At 48.2% G+C, this 20,629-nt stretch overlaps 1 protein-coding gene and 1 long non-coding RNA gene across 2 annotated transcripts; one reads left to right on the top strand and one right to left on the bottom strand.

Moving 5' to 3' along the window:
• Window positions 1-59: 59 nt before the first annotated feature.
• LOC103629899 (uncharacterized) lies at window positions 60-477 on the top strand. The gene is made up of 3 exons (XR_554702.2): window positions 60-148; window positions 296-343; window positions 431-477. It is a non-coding gene; the product is annotated as an uncharacterized lncRNA (long non-coding RNA).
• A 7,445-nt stretch (window positions 478-7,922) lies between these two features.
• Window positions 7,923-12,611, bottom strand: LOC103629900 (uncharacterized). Its single transcript, XM_008650996.2, has 2 exons — window positions 12,282-12,611; window positions 7,923-8,215 (listed from the first exon to the last, which is right to left on the bottom strand). The coding sequence occupies exons 1-2, from the start codon at window positions 12,416-12,418 to the stop codon at window positions 8,032-8,034; spliced, it is 321 nt and encodes a 106-aa protein (XP_008649218.1). The 5' UTR covers window positions 12,419-12,611; the 3' UTR covers window positions 7,923-8,031.
• Window positions 12,612-20,629: the final 8,018 nt, after the last annotated feature.

Genomic DNA, 20,629 nt, shown 5'->3' on the forward strand with positions numbered 1-20,629 from the left:
GCGCTAGTTTCTGTTTGATTGGATTGTTGGATCGGGATCCAAGCAACTAACCGTTGTGTCTGGCTGCTGATTTGTTAGGCTAAGAAGGACCTAACGGAGGTTACCCACAAGGTCTACTTCGATGTCGAGATTGACAGCAAGCCCGCAGGTTTGTTGCGCCACCCTCTCGCTTTCTCAATGTCAGATAGTCAGATCAGCACGCTACGGCGTACGATGGAGCAATAGGGCCACTTTAGATGTCTAGCTATTTGGTCTCTCTCACCAGTGCTTAGAAAATCTTCAGCAGCTTTCATAGGTCGGATTGTCATGGGGCTTTTTGGGAAGACTGTTCCTAAGACAGCAGGTATTATGAACTTATTGTTAACTATTCAAAACTATCTTCTCATGAGATAAGAGAAAACTAATGCCCCTACAACTTGTTTTCCTATAGAGAACTTCCGAGCTCTTTGCACAGGTATGTTTTATGCTATTATCACCCTTGTTATAGTTTTCCAATGACTAAACTCGTGGTAGGTTTAAGGTTTGGCAGTTTTAAATTGAGATTGTTTTGTCATGCAGCATAACTAAAAGTAATGGGCAGTTCCATTACCAACCCAACTTTCCTACAAATATGGCGTTTGGCCTAGAAAACATCAGATGATACATGTCCACTATGTTGCAGGGTTTCTGGATTGTTTTTACTTGAGTCTGGAACGACAGGAATGGAAGCATACGAGTTACTGTTGGCCCAGCATACGACAGGAATGGAAGCAACAACAGGAATGGAAGCAAGAAGGCACAGAGAGGCAGAGGCTGTACCTAGAATCAGCAATGCCAGAAGCCAAGTCATGGCCATCACCAGTTTTATCAGCTGAGCCTCCTAATATCTTCCTCGCAACCTGTCTGGTAGCTGAGGACCCACCTTTTGAGAGTGGCGTTGGCGACCTTGCACGCTACATCGAAGTGCATAGTCTGTAAGGCAACCTGAGTTGGTGGCAACAACAAATGTATTGAGTGTTCGAAAGCATGGGTTACCTTATCCTTGCTGTAGCTTTTGGTGCTCTGTGGTGTCTGAAAAGAGGTACCTCCAGTTGGGACAGAGTCTGCTGACGTAGACTTGGATGCAGCCCGCGCAGACGAAATTGATGAAGGTTGGGATCCAGTTGGGACAGAGTCTGCTAAATGTATAGAACTCTACCGATAATGGTATCATAGACATGTCTCTGATCGGTATTTAGTTGGGACAGAAGAGATTGGCCTTGCATGGACAACACCAACGGTTCAACGTCAAGTTCATCGTTAAGCAGCCTATTTTCGTACATGGGATCATTTCGTGCAGACAATTTGGGCAAGTTGAAGTCTTCAATATTCCCTCCGCTATTAGAAAATAGTTGTGTCAGCTTCTTTATCAGCAGCGGCATAAGTTGTTCCGGTGGCACAACGTAGCGTGGATTGGCCATTGCGTGGGTGAGTGAGCGGTGAATGTCATCCGTGAAATAGAGCCAGTACTTATCAAATAAAGCACGAACATTGCCAACCGAGCAATGGAGGGCAACTGTTACAAAGAGTTGGCGTAGCTGGTGCGATGAGGCAGAGACGATGGCCTCGTCAAAGAGAAGGCTCCATTCGTTATCGCTCTCAAGAAGGCCCCTCGCCTCACATGCCTCGCGAAAGGTAGCATATATTGTGCCGCTAAATGTCCTTAGATCAACATAACTCGTTGCACCTTTAACTATCATCAATAGCATGCGCAAGTAGTACAGTTCACCGGCCATTGGATGAACGTAGTACATCCGTCCAATTTTGTGACAAGGGGTTCTTTTTCGCCACAGTCGATCCGAAGAGTACCAGGACCACTCAGTAGGGAAATCACAGTATGTTAGGTGTCGGTATCCAGGATTTCTTGCATTGGTGTTAAACCACTCAGTTAGCATGGAACTTTTTGCTGCGGGGGACTCTAGGAGAGACGTTAGGGTAGCACCTGGTTCATACCGAACATAGTTATTGTTGGGCAAATGGACAACAAGACGTTCAACCGCAGGTATTCTAAAATGAATGTCGAACTCCAAAATACGCCAGATGGCCTCACATATGGATAGGTATCTTGCATCGATGTACTCTTGAATTTCATTGCGAGGAGCTACCTGAGGTTCAGGTGATGCGTTGGCTGTCTTTGCCGTCACCTCAAAATATATCTTCGCTCGATCACTTCCTTTAGTAACGTACTTAAACAAGTATTTAATCATGTTTGATTTGTTACACCACTCAACGTTGATATGTGCACAATATTTTTTGAGCAATGACATGTTATAAGGAACAACGCTCCTGTTATCTAGCTTAACCCCATTCTTAACAATGTATCTATCATCATCGCGTCTCTTATAGATCATGAATCCAAAATCATCAACGATAGTCTCAGCCTGGAAGGACTTAGGGTAGTTTTTTGAGCATTTGTCATTCTTCATACAAGGGCATCTTTTGTTGTGTTGACCGCATGGGCCGTGCATCATGAATTCGTCAACCAACGCATATCCCAATGGGTCAGTCCTGAAATCAGGTACCTCAGCACAAATAAATCCATCAATAGTGGAGGCATCAAAGTCGGAGGAGCGGTTTGCCAGCCAAACAAGGCAATGGATGTGGGGTAGGCCACGTTTCTGGAACTCCACAGTATATAGCGCTGCAGAAATGTTTGTGTAAACACGAGGTTTTGATATGGAAAGTAATAGGTTGTGGGAAGAACACCTAAAGGGCCACAAACGTCAGCATACCTGCAAGTACAGGGCCAAACGTCTTTCCCTCCCTGATATCAGCTACGAACTCATCGACTTTCATGTGGAAGACACGAACAACTACGTCGGAGCGATCGCATGGTTGTTGTCCAGTTTCAAAACGAATGGCATCCGCTATTTCTTTCCACTTAGTGTTGCACGTGAAGGTCACAAATAAGTCAGGAGGGCCAAAGACTCTACATATTGCCATAGCATCTTGGTAGTTCATGACATGATACCTTCTACCACCAGTAAACGACGAAGGAACGACCATCCTGCTTCCAACAGAATCAGCACTAACCAAACCCTTATCAATGGCATCAGACACACCCTGCACTGTTTCGTATCGCAAATCTTTCTGGTGGTCAGCTATAAATTGTAATCTAGAGGCTTCGATTGTAGAATATGCATCGACACCAATCTGATCACTGAGCCTACCATAGCAAGTGTACGGGTTTGCATCACGCAACCTATAGTGTGTGTGGTATCTAACAAACTCAAGCATCGTCGTGTATCTACGTTTTGTTCGTTCGTTCACGTCATCATCCGCATACCTAATGCCAAGATGGAATCCATGTTCACCATAGGGAAAAAGGAGTGGATATTGCAGAGCCATATAACACGGATGCAAATGTGAAACACGTTTGAGACCATGGTTCTTAGCATGAATAAGGACATCGTATGTGTACTGAGAAGATGAGTAATCACCAACAATTATGGCAGCTATCTCACCGCTTGAAGGCAAATTATATTGGACATCGTGTCTAGTATTGCAACCCAATAAACGTAACGTTATATCGCTATTGTGTGTTTGTTCTATGCGTTCACGAGCACAACGAAAGGCCTTTACAAGCTCGTTATGCGCGTCAAGCATCTCCATCAAGGACTGTGTAACAGCGGAGTCTGGGCAAGCAACACCAGCATCATCGCTCCCAAAAATGTGGAGCCTACTTTGGAGCTCAGCGTCAGGATCATGTATGTAAAGCTGAGCAAACTTGGGCTGTGAACCTGGACGAGGTAGCAACGTTCCAATTCGATGATGAACCACACCGTTAATTCGGAAAACATACGGTGCAGTACCATTGTTTATAGCCTTGTCGACGGCAGCACCCAAGGAGGTGAAAGCGAAAAGTGAGTTGTAATATCGTATCTGGCGCAAAAACCGTTTTGAGCGAGCGTCGCCATCAAACCTCAGAAGAGTTCGCAGAGGTTCAGGTGGTTTTTTGTAAGGCTCCAACCTGATCCGCCCACCCTTACAACAAAGGTTGTAGACAATCCTCCGCTGAGTTACAGCAGAAGCACTCTTGACACGCTCCTGGAACCAAAAGAAGGCGCCGCAAAAAGGGCATTCGTGTGTCGGCCCACCATAATAAGAAATGAATGGATTGTTGTCTGAAGGAACACAAAACAACAATGGATCAGCAAAACACAACAGAGGTAAGACACGTGCATGTGGAGACTGTAGCGCCTAGCAGGGGACCTTTCAAGCGAGCAATGTAGGAGTCCTTTAGAGGAACAGCAGGAGCAGGTAGAGTCGAGCATGGAGCCTGTGCTGCACAAGCTCGTGTTCGCCTTCTCACTTCAATTCGACGGTGTCTATTGGAGGTGGAAGCCTCTCTAGGGAAATGCAACAACGATCTAGGATCTATGTTTTACCAGGTCACAACGAAGAGGAGAGCATAAGAATGAGCGTGTGATGCATCATAATCCCAATAGATGTACATGATACGTACGAGGTCTTAGTGGAAACGTCGGCCAAATAGGGATGCATTGTTGGTTAAGCAAGGATGTCTGAGCGGTCATGTCCGATGGAGAAAATACAAGTATGTCTGTGGCAACCATTGGTTAAGAAACAAGGTCATCATCTTGCAAACAGATTGAGCAACAAGCAGGGGACCCAGAAACAGCGCAAGTCAGTAAATAGAAACGAAAAAGTGGCCAAAGGAACAAACCAGAGGTGGTAGGTCTCCTTTTCCTCTCATTTCCAGGAGAGCGACCAGTACTCTGACATGGCTCATGGTCCATTGGTCAGCAGTTTATAGAATCGCAAATGGAGTGTCTAGGTATGGGACAAGAGCACAGGTATCACACTGGAATCAGTTTTGAATACCACCAGAGGTAACAGCAAGTAGGGAGGTAAAGCCAAGATGGCCAAAAAGGAGAAGCATACAGGATAAATTCTAGTATGGATGTATGAAGCAAGTGCAAACGTAACAAGTAAACCATAACAATTAACCAAAGTACAGGAAATAAAATAGAGCACGCAGAACCTGCGACATACCTGATACGCAGCGTATTCAGTGGAGCGAGCACGTGGGCAGAAGGGGAAGCACGTTGCAAATTCCTGAAGCAACAATTGTAAATAATAAGAACAAGTAAATACATAAACAATAAGAACACATACATGTAAAAAAAGAAAACATGGATAGAACCAACAAAAGGAGGGCAAAAAAGAGACAAGGCACAATTATACAGCAGCAAAAGCCTACATTCAGCTGACGTCGACATCAAAAGCAAATATTCCCAAACCGTAGGTAAGCAAAGGAAGTTAAACTAAGGCAGCACCAGTATGTGGTAAGGGTCTATGAGAGGAAGCAAAGGACACAAAATCAATCTCAGAATATATAAACGAAGAAGAACCAAATATAGACACAACCAGGAAAAGAAGAGCAGTAAAGAGGTGAAGGGCATATGCAGGAACACATTTAGACAAAAGGGTCCCACCAACATCATCGGGGCTGTAGCAAGGCAGGTGTTCCATAGCACAAAGAACCGCAACTATAAATAAGAGAGATAACTAAGTTCCGAGCACACAGCCCGAACGTCTGCAAGCATAAATAAAGAGCTCTAGGGAGCTAAGAAGTCCCAACCACAATTAAGCATGAAATTTATTTTTCTCACCCAACTAAACTGTATGCGAGGATCAGACTGCAGGGAATCTCTGAATATATTTTGTGCTAATGCTTATTGTGTAACCATAATTCAAACCATTGATTCAAACTGTTTTGGTTTCACCTTGGAGAAGACCCACCATCCGAAGCCAATGTTGTTTCTAGCCTAAGAAATAATAGATTGGCCACCAAATTTATATGCGAACCCTTTTACTCTTTGCAGAAACCCCTTACACGCAATAGCTAGATGTTTGCGGTCAACGCACAGGTAGATGCATATCCTAATAAGCTAAACTTTCAGAACTTTGAATAGAGTAACCTGCAGGGGTCAACAACACACGAAAACCGACTCCCAAAAAGCCACACGTGGGACCCGAGGTAACGCTGCCTCAGAGCTAAGACTACACAATTACAAAAGAAACACAACACCATGGCACTGACACGACAGAAGCACATGATCAAAGAGCGAGCACAGTAGCAAGAGGGAAAACCAGCCAACAGTATACCATGATCCCACCACCCAAAAAAACACAAACACAAGTACATATACGCAAAGGAAAAACAAACCATTCGAGCTGACTGTGGTAAGTCCTTTAGTAGGAAAACACCAAATCAGGGAACAACAACATTGTTAACCCACGAAAAGTGCATCCAAAGAAATAGATCAAAAGTGTTCCATACCAAATGTTGTGATGTTATCTCTACTGAAGGTCTCAGATCGATGTCCCCTTCGAAGTATATGAACTCGCATCCAGAGCGTGAGTTGCACTATGGGATCTAACCCATTGTGGGTCCTCTCGATCGCTGGGAGGTCGTATCCTTTAGAAAAAGAACAAGAAACAAAGAAAACGGAGGTTAGTGTATAATAGAACACGTTAGCTAGGTTTAAACAAAGCAAGAACGTAAGACAGATTCATCTGGTCCTTTCTTGTAAAGCAAATGACTGGCTAAAATAATAGCTAACACGCGCACCAACAGATGCCTTGGCAAGTTCTAGGGTTCAGCAGCAAAGCGAGGGACTCTGACGGCAGCTGACAACTCCAAAAAAAAAATAACAAACCCAAAGAGTCCTCGAGGACAGCGGTAGATGTAGGGACCTAAAATGCGAAGAGGGGAGGGAGAGCATAGAGATAGAGGGAGGCATTTAATAATAAATAAAGTGAAAGAGGTACTGTCCTGTTGCCGCAGACCGGAGAACAGGTCCGTCGCCCATGCCTCGACAGTGCAGAGGTGTGGAGAAAATGTGGATCCGTGCAGCGGCGATTTTGACGAGGGGAACGCACCACACCACGTCTTCTCCTGCAGCTGCTGCGTGGGGGTCTACGGGATCAGCATGGGCGAACTGGCGGAAGGTTACGACGGGGTATGGCGAGGGGCGCCGCACACAGACAGGCACGTACGGTGGCAAACGGATTTGGGGAAATCGAACTGCGAACAGGGAACATGACAGTGGTAAACAGATCTGTGGATGGTGAGCTCTGAACAATAAACAGACTTACAATCGATGACTTCTGGCGAAAGGACGGCGGCTGTGACGGTGGAACGGCGAGGACAGAGCTGGTGGCGGGGAGGACAGAGCTAGCCGCGGCTGCGACGCACCCACAACGACGAAGACGCAGGCCGTGTACGCGCTGTCGGAGCCGCCGCTGCTGCTGGGACAGTCGCCGGAGATCGCCGGCGCCGCCGCAGATCGCCGGCGCCGCCGCCGAGTTCGCCTACAGCCTCGTCCCGCAGATCTTCGCGTACGCCACCAGCTTCCCTATCCAGAAGTTTCTGTAGGCGCAGCATCGCGGCGGCCAGCGCCTACATCCTGGCGGCCAGCTCGTGCTGCTCAGCTGGCTCGCCGTCTACGGGCTGGGCCTCGGCCTGCTCGGGGCCTTGCTCACATTCAGCCTTACGTGGTGGGTGCTGGTTCTGGGCCAGTTCGCGCAGTGAGAAAAAGCGTTGCTGTGTTGTGTGTACGTGTCGCCAGCCGAGAGGACCGTGGCGCGGGAACACGGAGGGAGGCCAAAACGCGAGCGCGTTTTAAGACTTTAGATAACTAGCTGAAGTGTCCGTACGTTGCAAAGACAATATATAATACTATGATAAATTATGTACAAATGTATCTTTTATTGTTATAGTATCTTATTGGCAATATATAATACCATGATAAATTATGTACAAATGTGTTTTTTATTGTTATAGTATCTTATTATTATAGTACTATGTCCGTGCTTTGCACACAGTCATATTTGATACCCATAAAAAATATATATTCTATATATTTGGATCTTCCATACACATTTAGATCTCGAGATGTCTCATTCCCTCCAACGAAATAAGTCCAAGAAATTATGTTTGAGGCCTAAATGACCTCGGAACAAATGTTTACATTCTGACAAATCTTTTTAAGATGCTAGAACATTTTCGATCTTTAAAAAGAACCATAGATTCCAATCTGAAAAATCAGCTTGCCGACATTGTCTTAGCTCCACGGTGTCGTTGTCACTGCCACACAGGAACATCGGTCCCTCGTAGCCGCTACAATGCGCCCTCCCTACAACCGCGTGCACAACAGCGCAACAAAACGACCTGACATATGGCAATAAAAGGCAACAGTCAAAGACATTTACTGAAAACAATGTTGATGCACTAAACACTTTTGAAAAAAAAAGAATGAAGGTAGTAAATGAAAGGCATAAGCGTTGAGTAATAAAATCAAATTCCCTTGGAGTTGGCAGTATATATTACCACTCAACTCAATAAATGCTTTTGTGCATATCCTACACATATGTTGTTTCTAGGCAAAGTCAAATTAATAAAGATTAGTGGTATTGGTTAACAGGGATGCAGTAGATCAGTAGTACATTGAAGGAATTAGTCAAAGACCATTTTAAAAATAACTGACAAGGTATTGGTTGCAAAGTGAATGCAAGTATAACTATAGTGAACACATGTCATATTGTAATGGTGATTAAGTACGAAATTTCTAGCTCAAAACGAGTGTAGTAGGACTGTAGGAGCAACAAAGATGAATTACTGCTATGCACAACCAGTGCTTGTGAACAAAAATCTAATTGTTCATAGAACATAATGCATGTTAACATAACTTATGTGTTACCGGTTGTTATACCTTGCCAAAGTATGAAGAAGCAAAAGATGACAGAAATGATCAAAGCTACCAGATTCGCAATGGAAGATGCTGATTTGGAATGTTAGGATACAACCCCTCCTACTATCTAGAAATGAAGGAGCTACAATAAAATGTTAAGATATAAGTTAATCCATATAAAATGCTAGTCAAGTAAAAAATCATATGCAATGATCATCAGATAAGATCATAAAACACAGTATGCATTCGCAATGATCATCAGATAAGACATTTCCTTGTACATTTTTTCTCATCATTGTTGTAAATAATAAGATGCAATTACCTTTCCAATCCTCTGTCTTTCATTAGTTTCATGGGGCTCATGGTCAGCAATGAGTTTCTTAGGAAAGCACATCTTTCACACACAACAGCTCAAGAGTCACCTACATTTGCTATCCACATGTCCTTACCATAAACTACAATAGCAGAACTGTCGATGAACCACCTGGTCCAAGTTGTTTGGTATTTTCTAGAATATACTTGTTTGTAGAGCAGTATGCATTCTTTATTGCTTCTTGAGGGCTAGACCAGAAGAGAGGTTGCAGTAACCAAAATAGGGAAACCGTGAGGAAGGTATGCAAATGGTAAAGCTAAAAAGGATTCCTTGGTCTCCAACATAGAATAGAAAGATGAAAGTAACACTTACCTCTTTCATTCATGTTGCTAAAAAGTTTTGCTTTGCTATGCCAATGAGGTAACAAAACAAAACAAAATTGGAATAGCAACACAGAATAGCAAGTGTTCTACACACATCAACAAAAGACTGATTCTTGGAGCAAGTGTGGTACACACATTGACAAATGCACAATGATTCAAGCAGTAAGTGTTCGACACAATTGACAATAAAAGAGCATAGGTCTTGTTTGGATTGGACCCTGGAAAGGCAGTAACCTCAAGCGTCCATTTTTGGTGGCCTGAGGTTGAATGGTGTGTTACCTGGCCACAAACCAAAGGGGCCCATAGTATCTGAAACCAGTTTTAGACATAATAAAATACCCAGATAAAATTTTTGCTTAAACAAAGAAGCCTACCAATACAATTAAATGCAGAAACGTTGCAAAAGAAATAACTATGCTATCCAGTGACACTATAGGAACGTAAAATTGTATTTATGAGGTTGCATGAAAATAATTAATAAGCATATCACCTAACTAAGGTCGAGGTGAAGGGCCCAAGGCCAAGAACAAGGAACTGAAATTGCAATGTAGTAACGGTTTGGCTTAACAGGTCAGCAATAGGTAGCTGGATACGAGTTCAACTCTTATCTGTAATGTGAATTATGCAATCGACAACACTATGGTTAAAATTATGACAAATTCATCCAAAAATCGATGCAACTTCATATGCAAGTAAAGGAAATGGGGATCTTTGCATATTGGCAATTTATGGTACAATTACATGCCTGGAATTAATAAAAATCGTAATTTGAAACTCATCTGAATTGGAGTGCCAAAACCAATACAAAACTCACCTCATGTAGAGGCTACGACAAGAAGGGGTGCAATAATGCAGTTAACTATTTACCTCTTCATAGCAATTTTCGATCATAAACCCATGTGCTCGCAGATGCTTACAATTTAATAATTTATAAACCAACCAGAATACCAGCATAACGATTTAAAACACTTGTACGAGGGGAAATAAACTTTTGCATTTACCAACAAGACAAGCTATACATCATTGACACCATGAATCACTTGGGACAGACAAGAGGTCTCGGATGTGAGTTCCGCTGGTGGTCTCCTACTGTCACCATTGTTGCATCGGAGTACCTCCTTTTTAGATGTTAATACATGTTGTCTAATTCTCTCTGGTTCTTGGTATTTTTCTAATTATACCCCATTTGAACTTTTTGGTAAACACTTAATAAGATGCTTCAATGTTAGTCAGAATATTTCAGATTCGGGGAGCTGGGCTTTCACTCATCTTGATGTTGTGCCCCGTCAACAAGAGGTAAATAAGTTTTTTATTTAAGAGCATTGTTCTCTCTGGAAAATATGCGGTCTCAAAGAGTTGGTTGCATTTGGATCTACATAATGATAGAACAAGCACTTACCTGAGGGATAAGGCCAGGTTCCAATTTAAAAGACCACAAGGCAAGATGAGATGACAACTTCTTAGCTATTACCAATAAATCCCAAAATCTATCAACGTCCTAATTTAACATCTAATCTCACATGGAATTTAATTAGCTTGACCCTTATCCCCAATGTACACATTGATCCTCTTTTGGCAAGTTTAATAAATTTAAAATAAAAACGTCAAGTCAACATAGTCACCATACTATGCATTAGTATATTAAAAACAACTATTTTAATTCTGAACTGCTGAACAATAGCAACCAGCTTCACAGGTTCTTTTTGAGGCTCCAGCACCAGCAGCAACATCAAATTTGAAGAATAATCCTAGTGTTCAATTGCAGAAAACATTTACATAGTAAATGTTCACAAAAGACAACATCTCCATACTTATCCAATGTGAACAATTGTGGTGGGCCACGACATTTTTCATACGGCTTATCTCCTTGTGTGATCACTTATGTTTAAGCAGAAGACTATCATGCCACTCAACTCCTATAAGAAATCGTGGAGACATTTTTAAAAACAAAATAAAATCACAACTAAAGAAATTATGTTATGTTGTTCAGAGCCGTGTTTAGCACAGCTTTTATTGAAGACAACTTGTTGGTACTTCATAGGAACGAGATTGATATTCTGTGGGACACAAAACATCGATTTCCTGTGGACTTCAGAGTTGAGGTAATTGGATATTTTTTGCATTTTATTATGTTAAATTGCATGCACCATTTCACCTTTGTATACAGTTACTTACACATAATGTTTACCTCATAATTGTAGGCTATATTTTCTGATATGGAAATAGGCACATTAGTTCACAAATCAGGGTTATCTAGCGAGGAGAAAGAAAGCCTTTCCAAGTTTGGTGATGCCTTCAGCCATCTGGAATGGTCAAGCAAAAGCGTTCACATCACAAACGAAGATTCAAAATAGAAGGGATTACAGACAGAACATGATGGCTTCGACAAAATACCTCTTAAGGAAACAGGAACCAGCAGCGCATCAGCTGAAAACAGCAGCAGATCTGTCCAGATTACAGACAGAACATGATGGCCTCGATCTTCAGCTGATGCGCGGTAACACCAGCAGTTCTAAATTTCTGAAACTATAGGAAGTAAAACCAGTGTTCCAAACAGGCTTTGCTAAACCAGATCTAAAGCACAAAACGCCTACAGTACTGAACAGGTAGCTAATCCATATGAGGGGGGATCCAAGTCAAATTATCACAAGCAAATCCATATGAGCTCAATCCCCATGGGTCATCAAACATATATAATTGAAGATAATTAAAAAACACAAAACACGCCTATTGAGGGCGCGGATGTAGGGGGCAGTGGTTGAATCTGTAACAGGGGGAGAGTTGTGGGGAGCAGTGGTTAGAGCAGCAACTCAACTGCGTAGTTAGAGCACGGTGTGGTGCAAGCCTCACCGGTTGTTCTTGTAGGTGGGCAGAGGTTGCTGAGGTCGATGTGGCGTCGTCGATGGAAGGTGAGCGACAAGAATGGCGGGGATCGCGGAGCAGATGGGTAGGAGAGCGTTGATGGAGGCCACGCACCTCCTCCCCATGCCCTCAACACGCGCGCCATGCTGTTTGTTGGCCTTGGATCCCCTTAATCGCGGAGCATCGACGTCGATGGGAGATCTGCGGGCGGGCGCGAAGGGAACGCCCGAGGGAGCACGGGATCCGCGAGGATGAAGGTGCGCGAGGATGGAAGGTGAGCGTTGGGGGTTCCGCGGGGATGGAAGGTGAGCGTTGGCGGATCGCAGCTGCAGGATGCGGGGCTGCACAGAGGATGGAAGGTGAGCGTTGGCGGCTGCGGGATGCAAGGGAGGGTTCGGTCGCGGGCGTGAGCGGAGCGGCAAAACGTGCACCGCGATTGTGTGGACGCCTACAGTACTCACGTAAGTAGTAGTAGAGATTATAAAAATAGTCTCTACTAACTATTAATACAATAGTGTAGACCATCCTTGTGCCCCGGCCTCCCCTACGAAAGCTGCCTCCGCGCATGCCCAGTGCCGCCTCGCCCTCCCTGCGTGCATCGTCAGTCTTGCCTTGTGGGGCTCGCCCTCCCTGCATGTCGCGCTCACGCAGCGTCAGAACGCAACCGGATGTCACGCCCCCACACCGCCATCTGACGCAGCCTCATCCCCTTCTATCCTCATATCTCTACTACTTCTTAAGAGCAGAGCGTAGGCGTCCACACCGGTATAGTGCACGGTTCTGCCTCCCACCTCCGACATCCACCGCTCCGCTCCGATCTCGGATGGTGGTCACGCTTTCATCGCTGCCATCAACGGTCTCATTCCCACGTCCGCGGCCGCCCCCGCAATCAACTCCATTGCCCCCACAATCCCAATCCAATCCCGGCGCTCACCTTCCATCGACGAAGCGGCTCTTCCTCGCACCTCGTTATGCCCACCCCGACCATGACAAGTGGGCCCTTAATGTCAGCGTCCCCCTGCACTTCCTCGCGCTTGCGTCCCAGCAAACACCTCTCTGTCTAGGGTTGCCGCCGCCCGATCCAGCAGCCATGGTGACGCCCCTCTGCCCCACCCCTGCCACTACGAGAACATTCAGGTTGTCGGTCGCACGGTTCCTCGTGCCACGTGTCCCTTCTCCTCCGTCACCGCCCGACTCCCTCGCGTGGACAGCGCTGCGCAACACAGGAGAGCGGGCTGCTACTTCGTCCCAGGTCAAGGTGAGCCTCCCTCTCCCTGATCCGACACGAAGTGTTGAGCATCTCGTGGGCGTGCTCGTCGTCATGGAGGTCGAGCCAGCACTCGAGCGGCTGTCCGGAGGCGACACACGCGGCGGTAACAGATCCGACCCAGGTCAAGGTGAGCCCCCTCCCCCTGATCCGACACGGAGTGATGAGCGTCTCGTGGGCGTGCTCGTCGTCGTGGAGGTCGAGCCAGCACTCGAGCGGCCGTCTGGACTACAGTTCGAGCTGCTCAGAGCTCTCCTCGCGCGGGACTGTGCCCATTAGCATTTCATCGAGCACATGAATGCTTATGGTCGCTTAACTGCTCTGATTTGTAGGTTGCGGTCCATATCCGGCCGCTTAGCAGCACTAAGGTGTCGCTGCAGGGGAAGACGCGGTGCGTTAGATATGAATAGAATCAGAGCCTTACCTAGATTGGACACCTAAGCCCTGATTCACTTTTGACCTTGACATGGACAAACATGTCACGCAGGTCCTCTTGTTACTCTTGCTTCTCAGTTTAGCATTCGCCCTTCTTTCCTTCTGTTGACTTTTTTTGTGTTAATTGTGCAAAAATGTGCAACTTCTCCTTTTCGTGTTGTTCAGGATGATGGACTTAATTGGGATATTATTTGACAGACTCAAAATTCAATCAAGAAGTTTATGTGAGCAGTTTAGTATCTGAATTTTGAGCAAGGATAACCATTAGGATGGCATGTTCAAGGTTGTTGTGGTGCCCATGGTGGAGAACTACATAGTTAGCTATAACATCCGCATTCTTGCTTACGGCCAACTAAACAGCAGGTTTAAGTTGTTGATCGTTGTTGTAAATACTCAAGTTATAAGATTGCATTATTATGGGTTTACCTTTCAATTAATTACAAATTTGTCTACTTCTGCTAGACAGGAAGTGAAAAATTACAATGCTTGGTGACATAGAAAATGGAACACGGAGGAACAACACACTAAACATCATCTACCAAGTGCATATTATAGTGATGTTTGCCATTCCATATCTATGTTTCATACAATTTTTTTACTTCCATCGCAACACACGGGTACATACCTAGTGATAGGATATGTTGGATATTCTGGATCATGCTGGAATGGATGAATATAAGTCATGCTCCACTCCTGTTAACCTCAATCCGAAGTTGTCTGCTAATGGTGTTCCTATCTCCGATCCTATAGATTTTCGCAGTCTCGTTGGTGCTTTACAATACCTCACTTTCACTCGACCAAATATTTCATAAGTTGTCCAATAGGTGACTTCATATGTATGACACATGAGAGCCTCATCTTGTAGCACTCAAGCACATTTTATGTTAGGTTTGTGGCACTTTGGACTTTGGTTTTTCACATACATTCTTCTAATCAGTCTAGTCTTGTGGTCTACTCAGACACTGATTGGGTTGCTTGTCCTAACACCTATAACTCCACTTCAGGCTATGTTGTGTTCCTCGGCAATAACTTGATTTATTGGTCATGCAAACATCGGTACACTCGCGTCTCAGTGCAGAAGCATAGTACTGAGTTGTTGCCAATACAATCATCAAGGCTTCTTAGTTACGTCAGCTCCTAGCTGAGCTGCAAAATCCACTACACTCTGCCATGCTGGTCTATTGTGATAATATTAGTATAGTTTACATATCTTCCAATCCCGTTCAACAACGCAACAAACACATTGAGATTGGTCGCTGCTTCATTCGAGAACAGGTGGCCTTAGGGTATGTTCACATACTTCATGTTCTGACTTCTGACGATGTCTCAGTTCGCAAACATATTTACCAAAGGGTTGACAACTTCTATCTTCACGTAGTTTCATTCCAGTCTCAAAATTCGCCTCATCGACACTGTGACTGTTGGCGGGTGTTAGACTACTATAAATGGTGTGTGTGTATGGTATGGATATGTGCCAAATATGGTTGGTTGTCCCTTGTACATGTTAGACTGCTATATATGGTGTGTGTATACTGTAAGTAGAGGGACTCTCAGTAGAGGGACTCTAACTCTCATCCAGAGGATGACACTATGAGTTGGGCAATTTTCGTTTATTTTTCACACACTACTCAAATGACATACCCATCTAAGGTTGGAGACACATATTTATAGCCCTAGAGGCTACACTACCACACTACACAATAGGATTGTCCTCTAGATGCTAAAAGCTAAAAGAGACTAAAGAGGACAGTCAAAAAGCTCTTGATATCCTCTAGATGCTAAAGAGACTAAAGAGGACAGTCAAAAAGCTCCTGTTGTCCTCTAGATGCTAAGATGCTAAAAGAGGACAGTTAAAAAGCTCATGCTATCCTCTAGATGCTCAAGACTTATTCCATCATTCTCCCCTTAAGTCTTGGGCGTCGTCTTGTGGGAAAGTTGGGCCATCCCGGACCTGGAGCACGCTCAAAAAACTTGATCCTCCCAAGGGGCTTGGTGAGCAGGTCTGCAAGCTGGTCCTTGGTGCTGATGTAGCGCGCCTTGATGCTCTCTTCTGCTAAGCAGTCTCGGATGAAGTGGTATCTCACCCGGATGTGCTTGCTCCATTCATGGAACACGGGGTTCTTAGCCAATGCTAGAGTGGACTGGCTATCCACCATGAGTTCCACCGCCCCAGTGTCTCTCCCGAGGAGATCACCGAGCAGTCGAGCCAGCCAGAGCGTCTGAGTCGAAGCAGTGGAGGCCGCTATGTACTCGGCCTCGCAGCTGGACATGGCCACCACCTGCTGCTTGACTGACTGCCAGCTAATGAGGCACTTGCCAAGGAAGAAGAGGACCCCGCTTGTGCTCTTGCTAGTGTCGATGTCACCGGCGTAGTCGCTGTCGCTGTACCCGACAAGGTGTGCCTCCCTACGGCACCTCGAGTAGTAGAGACCGTGGTCGAGAGTCCCCGCAACATAGCGGATGATCCTCTTCACAACCTGCTCATGCTCCATCGTTAGTCGTTGCAGAAACCGACTAACGTAGCCGATGGAGTATGCCAAGTCAGGGCATGTGTGGACGAGGAAGCGAAGGCTCCCTACAAGACATCGGTACTGTGTAGCATCCACCTCCTCCGTCGTGCTGTCGCGACTCAGCTTCAGCCTCTCCTCCATCAGAGTGAGAGCTGGGCTGTAGTCGATGAGCCCAGCCAGCTCAACAATGCACTTGGTGTAGGCGGTCTGGCAAAGTCTGATCCCAGAGTCTCCCCGGTGCACCTCAATCCCCAGGTAGAAGGAGAGATGCCCCAGGTCACTCATTTGGAAGGTGGCCTTCATCTCTTCCTTGAACGCCGTCACCTCTGCATCCTTGGCGTCGGTGATGACCAAGTCGTCAACATAGACACCCACCAGCAGGGCACTACCTCCATTGCCCCGCCGATAGATGGTCGCCTCGTGCAGGTTTGGCGTGAAGCCCATTCCTTTTAGCGTGGAATCCAGCTTGGCATTCCACGCCCTTGGTGCCTGTCGCAAGCCATAGAGAGGCTTGCGCAGGCGCAACACCTTGCCCTCCTTGCCAAGGATCGCAAAACCCGGCGGCTGGTGTACGTAGACCTCCTCCTTTAAGTCGCCGTTAAGAAACGTCAACTTGACGTCCATGTGATGAATGTGCCAGCCCTCCTGGGTTGATAGCGCAAGGAGGAGTTGCACGGATTCCATCCGTGCCACGGGGGCGAAAGCATCGTCGAAGTCGATCCCCTCCTACTGTAAGAAACTGCGTACCACCAAGCGAGCCTCGTGCTTAACGATGGCGCTGGCTTCATCCCTCTTCAGTTTGAACACCCATTTAAGGGTGATCGCGCGATGACCATGAGGGAGATTAGCGAGCTCCCAGTTGCGGTTTGTCTCAACCGCGTCCATCTTCGACTGCATCGCGGCACGCCAAGCCACGTGTTTCTCGGCCTCCGCAAAAGACCGAGGCTCACCATCGTCGCATGCAAGATGCAACTCTCCTGCCAAAATGCGAGATATCGGGCTCGGCACCGACGGGTCGATGAGAAGGCCCTCCACCTTTCGATACCACAACGGCTCGCCGTCGTAGCACGCGTCGACGCACTCCTCATCGTGGGAGAGTGGGGTCACGAGCTCCACTGGGTCATGTTTGACATGAACTGGTGTCGGAGAGGATGTTCCCGAGGAGGGTACCGTCGATGCTAGAGTACGTGGTGACGGAGAGCTCGCTGGAGCCGGAGTCGTGGCTGGATGGCGTGGTGGCGAAGAGCTCGTTGTAGCCAGAGCTGGAGAGCGTGGCGTTGTAGTCGGTGGAGACTTTGAAGGATTACGGGGAGGCTACACTAGCGCAAAACAAAATTTTCAACCCCATAATACCAAGAACTACTGCGGTTATAGGTCATGGAATTACCACTAGACGCGCAGAGCAGCGGAAGACGTCTCGATGTAGACGAACGCGTCGAGCAGTGCTGTGCAGTCGTCGGCGTCCTTCACGTCCTCGCACGGTTCGTCCTAGTGCTCCAGATGCAGCACCTCCGAGGTATCCACACGTACAGGGAGGAAGCGCCGCGTACCGAACTGCTAGGTTCACGACGGCGACTTGGCGAGGGCGAGAGGCGAGCGGCTACTCGTTTGCTGGTGGCGAATTAGGGTTAGCCTAACCGCGCCCCGCCCCTCATTATATAGGCGTTATGGTGGGCTTCTGACACCGAGGCCCATCAGTAACCCTAAAGCCCAGTCTAATTTCGGATCTAATCCGAGTTAGGCTTCCTTCCCCTTAAGTGTGTGACCCTATAGGTTCTCATACAAATAGTGTCGGCGTTTCGAGACCGGGGGGTCCCTAAGCCGACGAGTGAATGTCGCCGCGTGCCCCAGCCCAGATGGGTCGAGCGCGAGGGCGAGCGCGAAGGGGGGAAGCAAGGCGGCCGGAGACCGGCGTGAGAGAGGTGGAAATCCCGCGGCCTTCGTGTTCGTCCCGCGCACAGGTCGGGTGCGCTTGCAGTAGGGGGTTACAAGCGTCCACGCGGGAGAGGGAGCGAGCGCCTGTCTCGTCCTCGTCCCCGCGCGGCCAACCCTCTCTAAGAGGGCCCTGGTCCTTCCTTTTATAGGCGTAAGGAGAGGATCCAGGTGTACAATGGGGGGTGTAGCAGAGTGCTACGTGTCTAGCGGAGGAGAGCTAGCGCCCTAAGTACATGCCGTCGTGGCAGCTGGAGAGATTTTGGCACCCAGCTGGTGTGATGTCGTGGCCGTCGGAGGAGTGCTGGAGCCTGGCGGTGGACAGCTGTCGGGGCTGTCGAGTCCTTGCTGACGTCCTCTTGCTTCCGTAAGGGGGCTGAGAGCCGCCGTCGTCACAGAGTATGCGGGGCGCCATCATTGCCCATCTGGCGGAGCGAGCCAGATGGGACGCCGGTCTTGTTCCCTGCGGCCCGAGTCAGCTCGGGGTAGGGTGATGATGGCGCCTCCTATCGACGTGGCTGGTCTGCGCCCTAGGTTGGGTGATGTGGAAGCTCCTCCGAAGCTGAGGTCGAGTCTGTCTTCCGTGGCCGAGGTCGAGTCCGAGCCCCTGGGTCGGGCGAGGCGGAGGCCATCGGCTGAGGCCAGGGCGGAGTCCGAGCCCTGGGGTCGGGCGGAGCGGAGTTCGTCGTCTTCTGGGGCTGAGCCCAAGTCCGAGCCCTGGGTCGGGTGGAGCGGAGTTCGTCATCTTCCGGGACTTAGCCCGAGTCCGAGCCCTGGGTCGGGCGGAGTGAAGTTCGCCGTCTTCCGGGACTTAGCCCGAGTCCGAGCCCTGGGTCGGGCGGAGCGGAGTTCGCCGTCTTCCGGGTCTTAGCCCGAGTCCAAGCCCTGGGTCGGGTGGAGCGGAGTTCGCCGTCTTCCGGGACTTAGCCCGAGTCCGAGCCCTGGGTCGGGCGGAGCGGAGTTCGTCGTCTTCCGGGACTTAGCCCGAGTCCGAGCCCTGGGTCGGGCAGAGCGGAGTTCGCTGTCTTCCAGGACTTAGCCCGAGTCCGAGCCCTGGGTCGGGCGAAGCGGAGCTTCCTATGGTGCCTTCGGCCGGGCCTGACTGCCTGTCAGCCTCACTCCGTCAAGTGGCACCGCAGTCGGAGTGGCGCAGGCGGTGCTGTCCTTCTGTCAGGCCGGTCAGTGGAGCGACAAAGTGACGGCAGTCACTTTGGCTTTGCCGGCTGGGGGCGCGCGTCAGGGTAAAGGTGTCAGGCCACCTTTGCATTAAATGCTCCTGCGATTTGGTCGGTTGGTGCGGCGATTTGGTCAGGGTTGCTTCTTGGCGAAGACAGGACCTCGGGCGAGCTGGAAATATATTCGCCGCTGGAGGGGGGCCTCGGGCGAGACGGAAATCCTTTGGGGTCGGCTGCCCTTGTCCGAGGCTGGGCTCGGGCGAGGCGTGATCGAGTCCCTCGAATGGACTGATCCCTGACTTAATCGCACCCATCAGGCCTTTGTAGCTTTATGCTGATGGGGGTTACCAGCTGAGAATTAGGAGCCTTGAGGGTACCCCTAATTATGGTCCCCGACAGTAGCCCCCGAGCCTCGAAGGGAGTGTTAGCACTCGCTTGGAGGCTTTCATCGCACTTTTTTGCAAGGGGATCAGCCTTTCTCGGTTGCGTTTTGTTCCGGTGGGTGCGCGCGAGCGCACCCGCCGGGTGTAGCCCCCGAGGCCTCGGAGGAGTGGTTTCACTCCTTCGAGGTCTTAATGCCTCGCGTAATGCTTCGGCTGGTCTGATCGTTCCCTCATGCGAGCTGGCCGTAGCTCGGGTGTACGGTCGGGTCCCAAGTTCTCGGGCTGGTATGTTGACGCTGTCAACGGTTCGGCCGGAGCCGGGTTTGCGAGAGCAGCCCCCGAGCCTCTGCACAGGGCGAGAGGGCGATCAGGGACAGACTCGACTTTTTTATATACACCCCTGCGTCGCCTTTCCGCAAGGAGGAGGGGGGGAGAGCGCCATGTTGCCCTCGATGGGCACCGAACATGGTGTCTCCGGTGAGCTGCAGGTGGGTAATCCGAGTGGACGTCCGTGCCCCGTTCGTTAGGGGTCGGCTAGGGGCCCAGAGGCACGCCCAAAAGTACCTGCGGGTGATCTGCCGGACCCGGTCCCCTGGCGACGGGGTCCGAGGGCTCGATGCCTCCCTCTGATGGG

This window comes from Zea mays, chromosome 6, assembly GCF_902167145.1.
Source record: "Zea mays cultivar B73 chromosome 6, Zm-B73-REFERENCE-NAM-5.0, whole genome shotgun sequence".
NCBI classification, from domain to species: domain Eukaryota; kingdom Viridiplantae; phylum Streptophyta; class Magnoliopsida; order Poales; family Poaceae; genus Zea; species Zea mays.

Coding starts and splice junctions, on each gene's coding strand:
- LOC103629900 (XM_008650996.2), bottom strand. CDS start 12,418: ATGGGGAGGAGGTGCGTGGCCTCCATCAACGCTCTCCTACCCATCTGC. Junction 8,216..12,281: donor CCCACCTACAAGAACAACCG/GTGAGGCTTGCA, acceptor GCCATATGTCAG/GTCGTTTTGTTGCGCTGTTG.